The sequence below is a fragment of the Colletotrichum abscissum genome (assembly GCF_030869225.1).
Source record: "Colletotrichum abscissum strain IMI 504890 chromosome Unknown Scaffold_140.1, whole genome shotgun sequence".
Lineage (NCBI taxonomy): Eukaryota > Fungi > Ascomycota > Sordariomycetes > Glomerellales > Glomerellaceae > Colletotrichum > Colletotrichum abscissum.
The window spans coordinates 1-12031 of NW_026850033.1; the positions used below are offsets into that span (position 1 = coordinate 1).

The 12031-nt window shown below is 51.5% G+C and overlaps 5 protein-coding genes across 5 annotated transcripts; 2 read left to right on the forward strand and 3 right to left on the reverse strand.

Annotated features, from left to right (window-relative positions):
* Window positions 1–33: 33 nt before the first annotated feature.
* On the forward strand, window positions 34–207 carry CABS01_16733 (uncharacterized protein; the record flags this gene model as incomplete). Its single annotated transcript, XM_060550063.1, has 1 exon — window positions 34–207. A coding segment is annotated over one exon (174 nt), but the record flags the coding sequence as incomplete, so codon positions are not given.
* Window positions 208–1994: 1787 nt separating this feature from the next.
* On the reverse strand, window positions 1995–3592 carry CABS01_16734 (uncharacterized protein; the record flags this gene model as incomplete). Its single annotated transcript, XM_060550064.1, has 2 exons — window positions 1995–3237; window positions 3294–3592. 2 exons carry the CDS (start codon window positions 3590–3592, stop codon window positions 1995–1997), a joined length of 1542 nt encoding a protein of 513 aa, XP_060403630.1.
* A 1166-nt stretch (window positions 3593–4758) lies between these two features.
* On the reverse strand, window positions 4759–7187 carry CABS01_16735 (uncharacterized protein; the record flags this gene model as incomplete). The annotated part of the gene is made up of 2 exons (XM_060550065.1): window positions 4759–6947; window positions 6995–7187. 2 exons carry the CDS (start codon window positions 7185–7187, stop codon window positions 4759–4761), a joined length of 2382 nt encoding a protein of 793 aa, XP_060403631.1.
* A 744-nt stretch (window positions 7188–7931) lies between these two features.
* On the forward strand, window positions 7932–9447 carry CABS01_16736 (uncharacterized protein; the record flags this gene model as incomplete). The annotated part of the gene is made up of 2 exons (XM_060550066.1): window positions 7932–8110; window positions 8175–9447. 2 exons carry the CDS (start codon window positions 7932–7934, stop codon window positions 9445–9447), a joined length of 1452 nt encoding a protein of 483 aa, XP_060403632.1.
* A 1803-nt stretch (window positions 9448–11250) lies between these two features.
* On the reverse strand, window positions 11251–11643 carry CABS01_16737 (uncharacterized protein; the record flags this gene model as incomplete). Its single annotated transcript, XM_060550067.1, has 1 exon — window positions 11251–11643. One exon carries the CDS (start codon window positions 11641–11643, stop codon window positions 11251–11253), a length of 393 nt encoding a protein of 130 aa, XP_060403633.1.
* Window positions 11644–12031: the final 388 nt, after the last annotated feature.

Consider the following 12031-nt stretch of genomic DNA (forward strand, 5'->3'; position numbering starts at 1 on the left):
GCTGGCTATTTGAGCGGTACTGACTCTTTCGCAGGAGGACGCACGGCTTGGTCTAGCCGGGTGACCGTCCACGGGCGCACGCTCTCGGCCCGGTTCTGGTACGACGGGAAGAACTTGAACAATGCAAGGGAGGACGCCGCAGAAATGGCTCTGAACTACCTCACAGGTTCCGATCCTGGCAAGTCGACTACGATTCAATCGTCGTGACACAAAATCGAGAGGGCAGTGCACTCGAAGCATTGCACTCGAAGAATCATCAGCGCAAGATCAGAGCCGGGTCGAGAAAGCAGATTTATGAAATGAGACTGTTCAAGGTTCATACTACTCTTCAAGGTGACTAGGCAATCCAATTGCTTTCCTGCCTTCAGTTCCATCCAACTCAATCGGTCTTCACACACTTGCATCAGCCTACATTCTTTTCACGTGCTCGGCAATTGCGTTCTTCTGGAATTACCCTGGCTTAATCTGGGACTAAGAGATATTTCTTTCAACCGTGTACAACAACGTCGACTCAATTCACTCAATCCATCTCAGCATCTCAGTTGTTACACTCCATATCATGTGAAGCGAGATCGGTGGCAAAGTAACAAACAAACAACATACTCTTTTTTGGAAGATTATCCTGCGTTGCTTGCTTTCATCGTTCGCAAGCCAAACAGATAACACACCACTTCCTCACATCTAATAATCAAATCGTACCAAGAGCCCCCCGATCTTATTCTCTAAACCGCTGGTACTCATCTCCCCGGATGTGATGGCGCTCAGCAGCTAGTCAGCCTGCTGGAGAATCCCCATAGTTATAGTGCTTCATCCTATCGGGCTTTACAATAGATGAACTCTCGGTGAGCCTTGACATATGATGTGCTGCTTCCACCGCCTCGTTCCCATCTCGCGGTCGCTCGCGATTCTTGCTGGTTTTGCGAAGAAGTACATGCTAGTGGATGACGGAAGGGCCTTGAAGGACCAAATCTTTATTCGATCATCACCAGCCGCCGTCGGGCAGAAATGCACTGGCTTTTCTCGAGTTCGAATTCAGTTTGGCGATAGAGTGTGGGATCTTTACATTCCGGAAAGCTTATGTAAGACGCTTGACCCGTAATCACGTTGTTGTCCGGCCATAACCACCTTGCACCCCAAACGTCCCAATCCATAAACAATGGGGAATCTGGATTGTTGCTGGGCAGGAGAGAGTGGCTGAACGGAAGCCGGCTGCTCGCAAATTCCCCTGGTGTCACTGGAGGTCGTTCTTTGACTGCTGATCTGATAACCCTGCTGGTGTATAGACAGGTCTTGTCGGCCGCTCGAAACCTCAGAAATTCCACGCAGAGGCGTCTATGAAAGTGGAGGTTTGGAGACTTTTCTGTAAGGCGCCATCATTTGGGATCGACCTAGACTTTTTCAGGCAAGTTTGAATTAGTATAGATGCTCAACCAAGAAGCCGAAAGCCTTCAAAACGACATTCCCAGCTGCAGAGCTCCAGCCAGATATAAATTCGGAGAGCTTCGGACTCAATGACCACACCTCTCTCGGGACGCCCAAAGCTCCTCGGCATTTCTTCAGGTCAACGCAGGACATCCACATCTACTGACAGATATCATGATTCCTCCGACTTCTTCCAGGCCATGTGCCTTACCCTACAGAAGTGGAAACTTGAACAAGTCGACATGGAACCCATACATATAGGAAACTACGGGGGAAGTCAGGACTACCTTCCATGGTGGAACGAGATCAAAAGCCTCCAGAGCACCTTGCTGACTTTACGTGAGCGGATTTTGTGGACTGACGACGCTTTGGCTTATGGAAGCCCGGGCCAAATCTTCAACGTTGATATAAAGACGTTCTTCAGAACGTGTAATTTCCTCTGTTATCCGATTGTTGCTCCTTGCAACTCCTACAACAAAGTAGGTTAACTCTACTGTAACGGGCCACCTTCGTCTCAGGAAAGATAAGATTCTCCATCTAAGGAAACACAATCCGATTTAACACATAAAAGGCTACCAATCAAAGCTGCGGCCGCTCGTCTGCCTGATCCCCGAATCTCGGCTGGTGACTATCTGAATCTCGATATTGAACGACGGTCTCGACTCCGGTGACCTCTGAATCGCTAGTTGCATCTCCTGCTTTGCCTTTCTCTTCATGTGGTCGAACTGTTTTTCTATCCCACCCTTGACGTCGAAATCTAAAATTGCGCCATGACCACTTATATCGAAACGCCACGACTCAATCCGGAAGTCCTTCAGGTCAGTGAAGTCCTGTTTGCCTGTCGTTCGGGTCAAGCCTTCCTCCAGCACTGTCTTGAGTTCAGTCTCCATGTCGGTAAGGGTTTTGAAAGCAAGGTGACCCCTGGGGGTCCACGGTATCCTAAGGTGCACTGGGTACTGTATGGTAATGCCGTAGGTGAACTCAACCTCTGGTGCAGACTGAACTGTCTTGTTCATACCGGACCAAATTCGCGTTCCCTCGCCGCCGAGGATCAACCTATGTGAGACAGGTAAGACCGGATCATAGCTTCTCGCTGCCTGTGCTTCTGCGATCGACTCTTCTTGAGTGGTCGCAGTCGTCCTCTCGATTGGGCCCGTTTCTGCGAGAGCTTGGTCCGTGGACACAGCACGGGTAGTATCTTCTCCGACTGGCGACTGCTGTCCAGCGGTTGCTTTCGAGGCTCGAAAATCTGGGACGGGCTCGGCTTCGTCGGCAATACTAGATTCGACTGAGCAAGTGGAATTAGTTCCGGCACGAGCTTCACTCGCTGACATTGAGGGGCCGTCGGCCGAGTCTGCGTTGTCGTACGGCTGATCATATGAGCTTCGAGCCGGACACTCGGCTACCACGGTATTCTCCTGCTCGTGGCAGGTGTTGGTATTATCGTCCTGGAATGACCTACGGCTCATGTACGCTGTAAGACGTCGTCGATTTCGTTTTGCAGGTGGAGCATCGCGGACAGGGGGTGCGCGTCGTTTCGTAGATCTGTGTATCGATGTTTCCATGCATGGTGTATGCAGGATTGTCGCGGTGGTTACAGGCGCAACATGTATGGTCTCAAGGTGCCCGCCTACAACGTGGCTGGAGACGTCCTTCACCGTACGGTCTGTGTCTTCCGGATTTGGATCGTCGTCTTCGAAGTCTTCGGAGTCTTGGTTGTCCATCGCCTTCGTTGTCTGCCTTTCTCGCTTCTTCGAGTATTTCCCTGCCCAGTAAGTCTGGCGACAAAATACTTTGAAGATCACTTTTCTAATCCTGAAACACACCGATGTCAATTCCTGTCCGACTAGATTCCTATGGTATGGACCCACTCAGTCTCGTTTTTAGGGTACTGTAGTCTGTTATGCTGAGATGCATGTTCGTCGGACGGCCACAGCTGTTCTGCGTGTTTATTCAGAAAGGCATCGACAATGTCACCAAGTTCCTTCTGGTGTTCGGCCAAGTGCGAGTTGGTGAAGCCTTTGCATTCGAGACTTCTGGCGGCTGAATACGTGTTTCTGAATTTTCTGACCTTCGCTTTGATCTTCTTCCTTTCGCCAGGCGTAGTGTAGCCAAGGTCTTCGAATAGGGTTTCGTATGTCGGGATGCTGGACCATCTGACGTAAGACATTTGAGAGCCTGTGATGCAGAGGAATGATTCAAAATGGCGGATAAGTAGGTCTTAAGAAGGGGAAAAGTGAGGTGAAGTAGGAGTCAGTCGACGACCCAGTTGTGCGAGAACGTGGCTCTTATACCTAGAGATTGTATCCGCTCCTGGTGGGAAGAGCACACACACCGGCTAATCAAATTCGTCCTCTGCTACAAGGCAACACAGATCTAAACGGCGGGCAAAGAGGTATTGGCGAAGGAACGGTCGACCGGGACATGGGATCAGCAAGCATTGACGCGAGTCCACCCTTAACCCGGAACCCCACCTGCCTTGCTGTTGCTTGGTTGGGATAAGAGGATGAAGACGGTTGGTAACCTCGTAGTACGGCGGAGTGTTTACCCAAAGGCGCATTTTATGATGTACAAAGACGTCAATAGTTTCTAGATAATAGCTGTCGTAATTACATTGCAGCCGCGCAATATGCTGATGCCGGCGAAAAGCGTACACAACACACTAGAGGATCGAAACAAAATATGGTCAAAAATACCCGGCTTCTGTATCATCCACTCGGTTAGCATGCACCGAGACCAGTTACAGACGAACTTCTTCTCTGAGACTGGTCAGATTTACCCGAGGTGAGAATGCCTCGCTTTGCAACCTCCCACGACCGTGCTCTCCGTCCAAATTGCAGCCTTGTCGAATGCCTCCTCTAAGCCCATCTGTGCTAATCTATTACTACAGATAATTACCTGCCTAGATCTGCCCTCCTCTAGTTATGAACACGAGTTCGGTCAAGGTTACCATGAAATGATACCGTTGGCCTCGGCGTCAGTCGAGGTTATGTGCACCCTCGCTGCCCTCTTGCTGATACCGCGAGCCTTCGCCTGAGGATGGACATCAGAGGTATGATTGATTGTCAAAGGGGTTTTGCTTGCTTCAATGCGTCCTCTGGATGGTCGTCTTCGCCCATATCCGAAATGATCGTCTGTCAAGACCGCAAATGATCCACCGACTGTTCAAAGGGTGAACAGGCCACTGGGGGTATCAAGCTTTTGATTGACGATCTGCGTCTTATCGATTTCTGGCGATGCGGACGGCAGTTGTTGGAAAGGCAACAAGAACGATATTTCGTAGCTTAGCTGAACGTGCTATACTTATTTGACTACAGTGTAGAGTCTCATATGACATTACGTGTTTGCTAGCACTTCTGGATCCTTCCGTGCATCGTCAAGAACCTGCCTCATGGAGGAATAGAGCCCAGGCTCTGAACTGTTCCATTTACGCCCACTAGGAAATACTTCCCTTCGTAGCTTCTTGACCCAGGGTACTAGTGGCTGGTATTGTGTAGTGAAGCTCTCCGTAATCTTTTGATGAAAGTATTGCTCGTCAGCAACTACACCCATCTTGAGCTCAGCCAACGTGTCATCGCTCTCGTAGTTCCACCTATCAAACCCGGTCGGGCCAACATCTTTGCCATCTGCATCATAATGAATGCATATCCAGAAAAGCACCCAGAAAAACGACTCCAGGTCGTGCATGAACGAATGCTGCTCGCCGAGCAGCGCCCCGATTGCCATAAACGCCCGCGTACCAGTCTTTCCCTTTGCACCAGAGGATCCTTCTCTTGGCTCTCGAATGGCCAGGTCAAGATCAATCAAGAAGGCAGGCCAGGATGGGTTGCGACTATCCTCATTGATCATGAGATTGTTGATGGATATGTCTCGATGGAGAATGCCTGCCTTGGACAAAGACTCGTGAGCGTCAATGCAGCATACCAGGGCAGCAAGCAATGCTGATCGAGAGCTCGCCTCGTAGATGGGTTTGCCGTAATCCCGGAGAATGATGCGCCGATGAACCCGATTGGGTGGGGTGCTTCGCACCTTTGTTGGAGACATGGAGCAGGACCGCTTGCTTGGGGGCAAGGCGGAGTCGATTTGGCTGGAGGGCCGCTTCTTGCTGCTGCCGGGACGGCCCTTCCGCGGGTCATCTTTTACCATCTTGCTTGGTGGTATCTGTCGTCCCGGCCGGTAATTCGTCGCTGCCGTAACATCAAGACCACGTCGAACGTTGTTCCAGATGTCATCCTCTGTCTCACGAATCCGGACCGTTTCGTGGTGATAATACCGGGCCACATTTACAATGCCTTTGTCCGTCACCTCACGCAGAAGATCGCCTTCCTCATCGCGCTCGGGATATTGCCATGAATCCTTGATGACAAGCGGCGTTTCTGGATGTCCTTTGGGGTGGGCTTTCCAGCAAGTCACAGCGCGGCCAGCCACACAACGCGCCCGAAGGATGACCCCATCAATGACAATCTGCTCGGTAGAACCGTTCCGCGGAATCTTGATAAATCGGTCGTTGTCCGACACCATGACCGTTGGATCAAACCCTAGGCCTTCCTCATCCATCCACAGAAATCCAAGGACCACCGACACAAACTGCAGGCCGTCTTTGTTGATGTCAAACTGCTCTGATGCGAGGGCTCCAAGCCGGTCAAAGGCCCACACCCTCATGAGAGATCCACAGAGCGTGAAGCCCATCACAAAGCGTCGGGTGTCCTGTGCGGCTAGCACTTCCCTCGCATATCTCCCAAGGTCGATCCAAGCTTTGGAGGCGGTGTCGGCAGACGGATTACTCTTTAGTTCTCCGGGTACTAATATTTGCTTCCAGTGGTATGGAGGTCCCTTTAAATCATCGACAAACCCAACATCCAGTCTGCGGTCCGCCGTCGAACCATGCATCGGCGTGTTGGGCTGTATTAAAAGGCTCCGCTGATGTGTCGTATTGGACTTCTGGGCTTTTGCAAGTAGCGCCAGCGTCTTTACGATGTCGGCAAGCCACTCCAACAAGCTTTTTTCGTTCGGATCCCGAGGCCATTCCCTCCAGCCATTTTGAAATACAGGCTCGCGGCCATCAAGGCACTGATCGAAAACCCCCTTGGATGCAGCTTCTAGTCCGTCCAATCTTCCAAAATACGCATCTCGGAATCCGGGAAGTCCCACGTACATAGTGCCTAGCTCCTCCTTCAGTATATCGTCAACGTATCGGCGGTGTTCGGATGAGTTCGTGAAACTGCTCGTGCTTCGCAGCCATGGTGTTTGTTGAAGCGAGGAAGCTATCCTTCGGGGGGGTGGCGTGGTTTCTGTAACGGCACTATATGCTTGATCCCAGATGGTGGCATCATCGAGTTTATGAGAGCAAGCCGCTTTCAGAAGTGGTTTGACGCGATTGAAGTCGAAGCTGTCGGAGACTGCGGCCGAGATAAGTCTGAGGAGATCACTTTGTATACTGCCGCAGCCCGATTTCGATGGTAGAGATATTGAAAGGACGTGGCTTTGCAAGGCAACCAGGAGAGGGAGGGTCAGGTTCCGAAGATCTATGAATAATTTAGAGGGGTTAAGCAGCGAGAGCCAGGGCTCGTACCTTCCTGGCCGAGTTGATCTACTGAATCTGTAGAATATGGCGTCTTTTCCCTGGTGCATAGGGACTTGAAAGTGCTGCGAACATCATCAAGCCCATTTCCAATGGGATTGCGCTTGATCTGTTCTGATAATCCGGTCATGGCAGATGGTAAGTGGTCGTCAGTCAGCGGATGGGGATTCGCGGGCTTCTGCATCTTTGGTCGGCGACGCGGTTGTCGGAAACTTGATATTCCGAAGTCAGCAAAAACACTGCCCAATCAATGGTTCAAGGGCAAGCCCCTCTTCACGCTAATCTGATTTGAGTTTTCTGGAGAGCCCAGACCATAGCGAAATAAACAGTCCGGGGCAACAATCAGTGTACCCATTGGACGTGGAGCCAAGGACCGTCCAATGAGTCGGTGATCACTGACTTTAGGATAGCATCGATCATTCGCCCCTCAAGGCACCCAGGCGAATCAGCTTCGGCCCAAATGCATGTCTCGATTTGCTTGCTGGATTGACAAACGGATTGGCACCTTGGTTAGCGCCACTGGAGCACGGGGGTTTCAAGACATGGCAGGCTGGAGAACTACTGTTTGTACACAGTAGCTCGATATACGTAGCCGATGCCCCCGGCACTGCCAGCTCATCGAGCGGAATGTCATGCAGTGCATAGCGAGAGTGCGCGATTGGCCGGGAAGCATACGGATGCCGACACAGCCTCAGCGCAACTTGGCTAGAGGGACCTGCATCTAAGCGCGCGCGTACGGCACAGTATTGCGAAAGGGAAGCTTGCGTGGGAAGATACGCATAGTGACACAACGCCTGGCCTGCCCGTCACGTTTGCCGTGATGAGTTATGTGGCAGTCCAGAGCCATTAATGAAATCTAAGAACAACACCTTTCTGGCTATCCATTCCACGCTCGAATGCATCGCCGAACTGGGAACCAGCATCTGCCATGACTGCGCCTCTACGCACCGCGCCTACCAACCTTATCTTTGAGCAACGCGACCCTATGGAGCGCTCGCACACGCTCGATCCTGATGGGGACGTGGTGCTTGTCCTAGAAAATACGAATCCAGCTTTTGCCCTGTGGGATCAATGCACCATCGCCGGGCTTCAGGAACTTAACCTATGGTACGAATGGCACTACCCGTGCTCGGAGATAAGGTTGAACGGCGTAGCTAATCATTTTGTACAGCCAGCCTAACAACCCGACGCATCTTGGAACACGCTTTCGAGGCGGGCACGCAAGACTCAGACCAGTCTCGTGGAATTCGATTTCGGCATTAAAGGCAGAACCAAAAGCAGAAGGCAGCTTCAGGAAATTGAGCAAAAAGGAGAAGAGAAAAAAGAAGAGGCAAGAAGAGTCTAAGTCTCCAAGGGTCGCGACCATCAGCGGCCTCGGTGTAGACGAATTGTCGCTTGCAGAAGATGAAGTTAGTCGAAGCTTGAGTGCTGCCGACTCGCCCGTTGCAAACGATGGCTCGTTACACCCGCAAACACCAGAAAGCCGAGACTCGCCTTGCGATGTCAAATACGATCAAACTCGGCTTCAAAGCCCAGTTTCTACGGTCTCACGCGTTGAATTCATCGTATCGTCCCGACATCTCATTCTCTCATCACACTACTTCAAGGCCCAACTCTGCGGTTCATGGGCGGAGGCCTCGGTGCAATCCCGAGATGGCCGTCGTCATGCCCGAACACGGGACTGGGACGCTGACGCTCTCCTCATTTTGATGCAGATTTTCCATGCCAAAACGGGAGACACTCCCCGTCTTATTGACCTGGAACAGCTTGCCAAGATCGCGGTCCTAGTTGACTACTTCAGCTGTTACAATACTGTTAGATTCTTCTCGACTCTGTGGATCGACGCCCTCAAAGAACAACTGCCGTCGCAGTGCAACCGCGAGCTGGTTCTATGGTTATTCGTGGCTGTGGTCTTTCGTCGAGATGACATCTTCCAGACCATCACCAAGACAGCTGTCACAGAGAGCAAAGGGCCTCTCCCGACTCTTGGACTACCTTTCCGAGGAGACTTGATCGGTTTGTATTCCTGCCACCCTGTGTACATACCCCTTCTGATTGTGGCAGACCAAATCGACCTTCGAAGGCAGGATGCCATAGCAGGTATCCTGGGAACACTGGAAACACTGGGCACATCTCTACTTCGCGGCCTCACCGGCTGCGACTTTAGCTGTTCTTCTGCCCTCTTTGGTGCATTGGCAAAGGAAATGGCTAAACACAACCTAATGGACCCAGAACCCTGTGCACCATTCTTAGGCTATGGTATCACCGCGCTTGAGAAAGCGATCAAGGATTTCCAAACTCCTCGGTGGGGTCACTCTGTCTATCATGTATCAAGCTCACGACCTTGCCAGCTGGTTGACATATGTACCAAATTGCTTGGGGAAGGGCTGGACGAAGTCAAGAAAGGGTTCACGCTCAGCGAAGTTGGTCTTTTCCGTCCTTGAGATGTCACCTCCGAAACCATATCTGGTATCTCTTTCATGTTAGTAGTCACTGCTCAAAAACTAATGCTTAGAGTCAATGAGTTGACCGGCCAAACGGCCAAACCTACTTCAAATGGCTCTATTTATGCGCCCATGAAAGCAAAGTCTGTGTGCTCGCAACCTTCGCCATCCGTGAAAGTAACTCAGTATCCAGCGATGCTCGAGCTAGAAGGGAGTTTGGGCCGGCGACTTTGCTACAAAGGAAAATGTATACCAGCACTACAGCAGTCCGGAATTCCAGTGATGGCGTTACGAAAGAGGGATCGCACTGTTCCCGTCCGCTTCATGCCCCACATGGAGGGGCAGAGAATGGTTCAGTTCCACTGCCTTCTATTAGTCGACCATTGGTCTCGCAGGCGAGCATAGGCAGAAGTGCTCTTGAGTCAGGCTTGAGTCCACAGTCCAGCAAACAGGATGAATACGGTCGCCGAGTTCGGCAATGACATCTGAAATGGTGCTGAATCCCCATGAGCGGAGATCCGTGCATGCAAAACCTTCCCTCAGAAGCTGGAGGCTATGGCTTATGCGCATTCAGTGCACAGGCGGTGGCAAGGCTAATTCTCCGGGGAAAAGATCCTGGTGGTGGAAAGGTGCAGTCAAGAAGCACAAATGCACGGCTACAGTAGCACATCAATCAAGGACCACCATTCAATACCAACTACATGAGAACCTACTCATGATACTGATAGGGGAAAGTGCCTCCTTTCGCAACCTCCTAAGATTGTGCTCTCCGTCCAGAAGGCAGCCTCGTCAAATCCTATTCCCACGCTCAGCTGTGCCTATTTACCACTACTAGATTCCGCATTGGACTAGTCATTGTAGGACACATTACCAACCAACCACAGGAGGAGATGGTAGAGCCTGAAAGTTTCAGCTCCTGGTCCATGATAGGTCGTGTAAGTGTACAACTTGCGAGCTTCGAATGAGCAAACGGCCGTAGTTGCCCTCCAGTGGGCGCGATCTGGACCAGGCCCAGAATATGCGACGAGGTTGTGGATGCAGCGACATATGAAGCTAGCATCTGCTCCGGGAGCACCTGGCCGGAGCATGTTTTGGACGTGACCTTTCCCGACGCCTTTTTCGGCGTGGCTCCTGCGTTCTTGAGGTCCCATATCGGCGAAGCCAGCAGACTTTGCCCTTGGCTTTCAGCGAGCTTCCTAGAGAGCGACAGTAAGCTTTTACCGATCGGGGCCCACATCCACCGACAGTACGGCTGTGGAGCTGTTTGCTCCTGTCACACAAGAGCAGCATCAGCTTTCAGCAAACAGTGCGCCCCCGCATTTACTTTAGTGGACTGAAGCGTGGACCAACAGCCGAGAGAGTCGCTTTGTCATGTACTGTACTTTGTACATATGTAGTTATCAGAACTTGGTGTACGGGAAGAGGTTGGACGCGACTGGCAATACATCGACTGAACCTGGTTGGGGGAGGCTTCGGAGCGTACGTTAAGCACTCTTCCACCTGAACGTGTCTCAACTAAAACCTGCCCCGTCGCAGGAGACACGATCATGTCTTTGAGAGCGCACAATCCCAGCTTGAACACAGGCTTAACCCACTCCGAGCACCAAGATGAGCCGGGCCACAGAGCGACAGCCTTTAAGTTGATCTTCAGAACACCTCCATTCAGAAGCGGCGACATTGGGTACACAAAAATGTAGGATTCCGTATGATGATCAGAGCATCGCTAGTTGTGGCTGAAGCCTGAAGCTGATTATCAGAATACACCACTGCCTCCTTTGCCTTCCGATTCGTCCAGCGATTTTTTTACTCGGGTCTCAGGCACCAATGTAGAAATGCCCCAATTTGACGACGAAGCGCAGATATGTCGTCTTGAATGATGTCGTGAGTGTTGTTGTGGTTTCGCACGACCCAACCACGGATCCAAGAAGCAGTGTCCACGGCTTCGGGATCGGACTGGTGCCGCGCGGCTGCTGAGTATCGTGACGCAAGGTCTTCGTTCCTGTTCTGAGGCAGATATTTGACAAGAGCTTCGAGAATCATCGTCAGGTGTGCCGAGCTTGGCACTCTCTGTTCAATATCCGATACCGGTGCTGCCATCAAGAGCGCAAGCGCTTTCGCGCCGTCTTCGTTTTTGACAAATGCGATTAAAGCGGCCGCAAAGTTGAGAAAACGACATCCGTCAGGAGGCGACGACATCACTGCGAAACTTGTGGTCGAAACATTCGGGTTTGCCATAGATACATCGATTTCCCAGAGTATTGGTACGTCCTCTGTGGTTATAGTGTGGCCCAAACCCTGGCAGGCGAGGAGTGCTAGTGACAGCACTGGAACATGTACAGTGAGCGTCAAGAATTCTGATGTCCTTGCGGAAAGAGATGCAAGAGTCGTCGACAGGATGAAGCCCTTCTCGTTGAATGCTGTAATATGTAGTACAGAAGAGTCGCCGAGTGCCTGCTGACGAAACCGGAGGCTGGGGACAAAACATCGCTACTGACACATATGGCGTAAGGATAACGGTCAGCACTGTGCGAAGCACCCACGAAACGTGGTCGCGACTGTCGTGCCCGCTAGACACCGCGTGCAG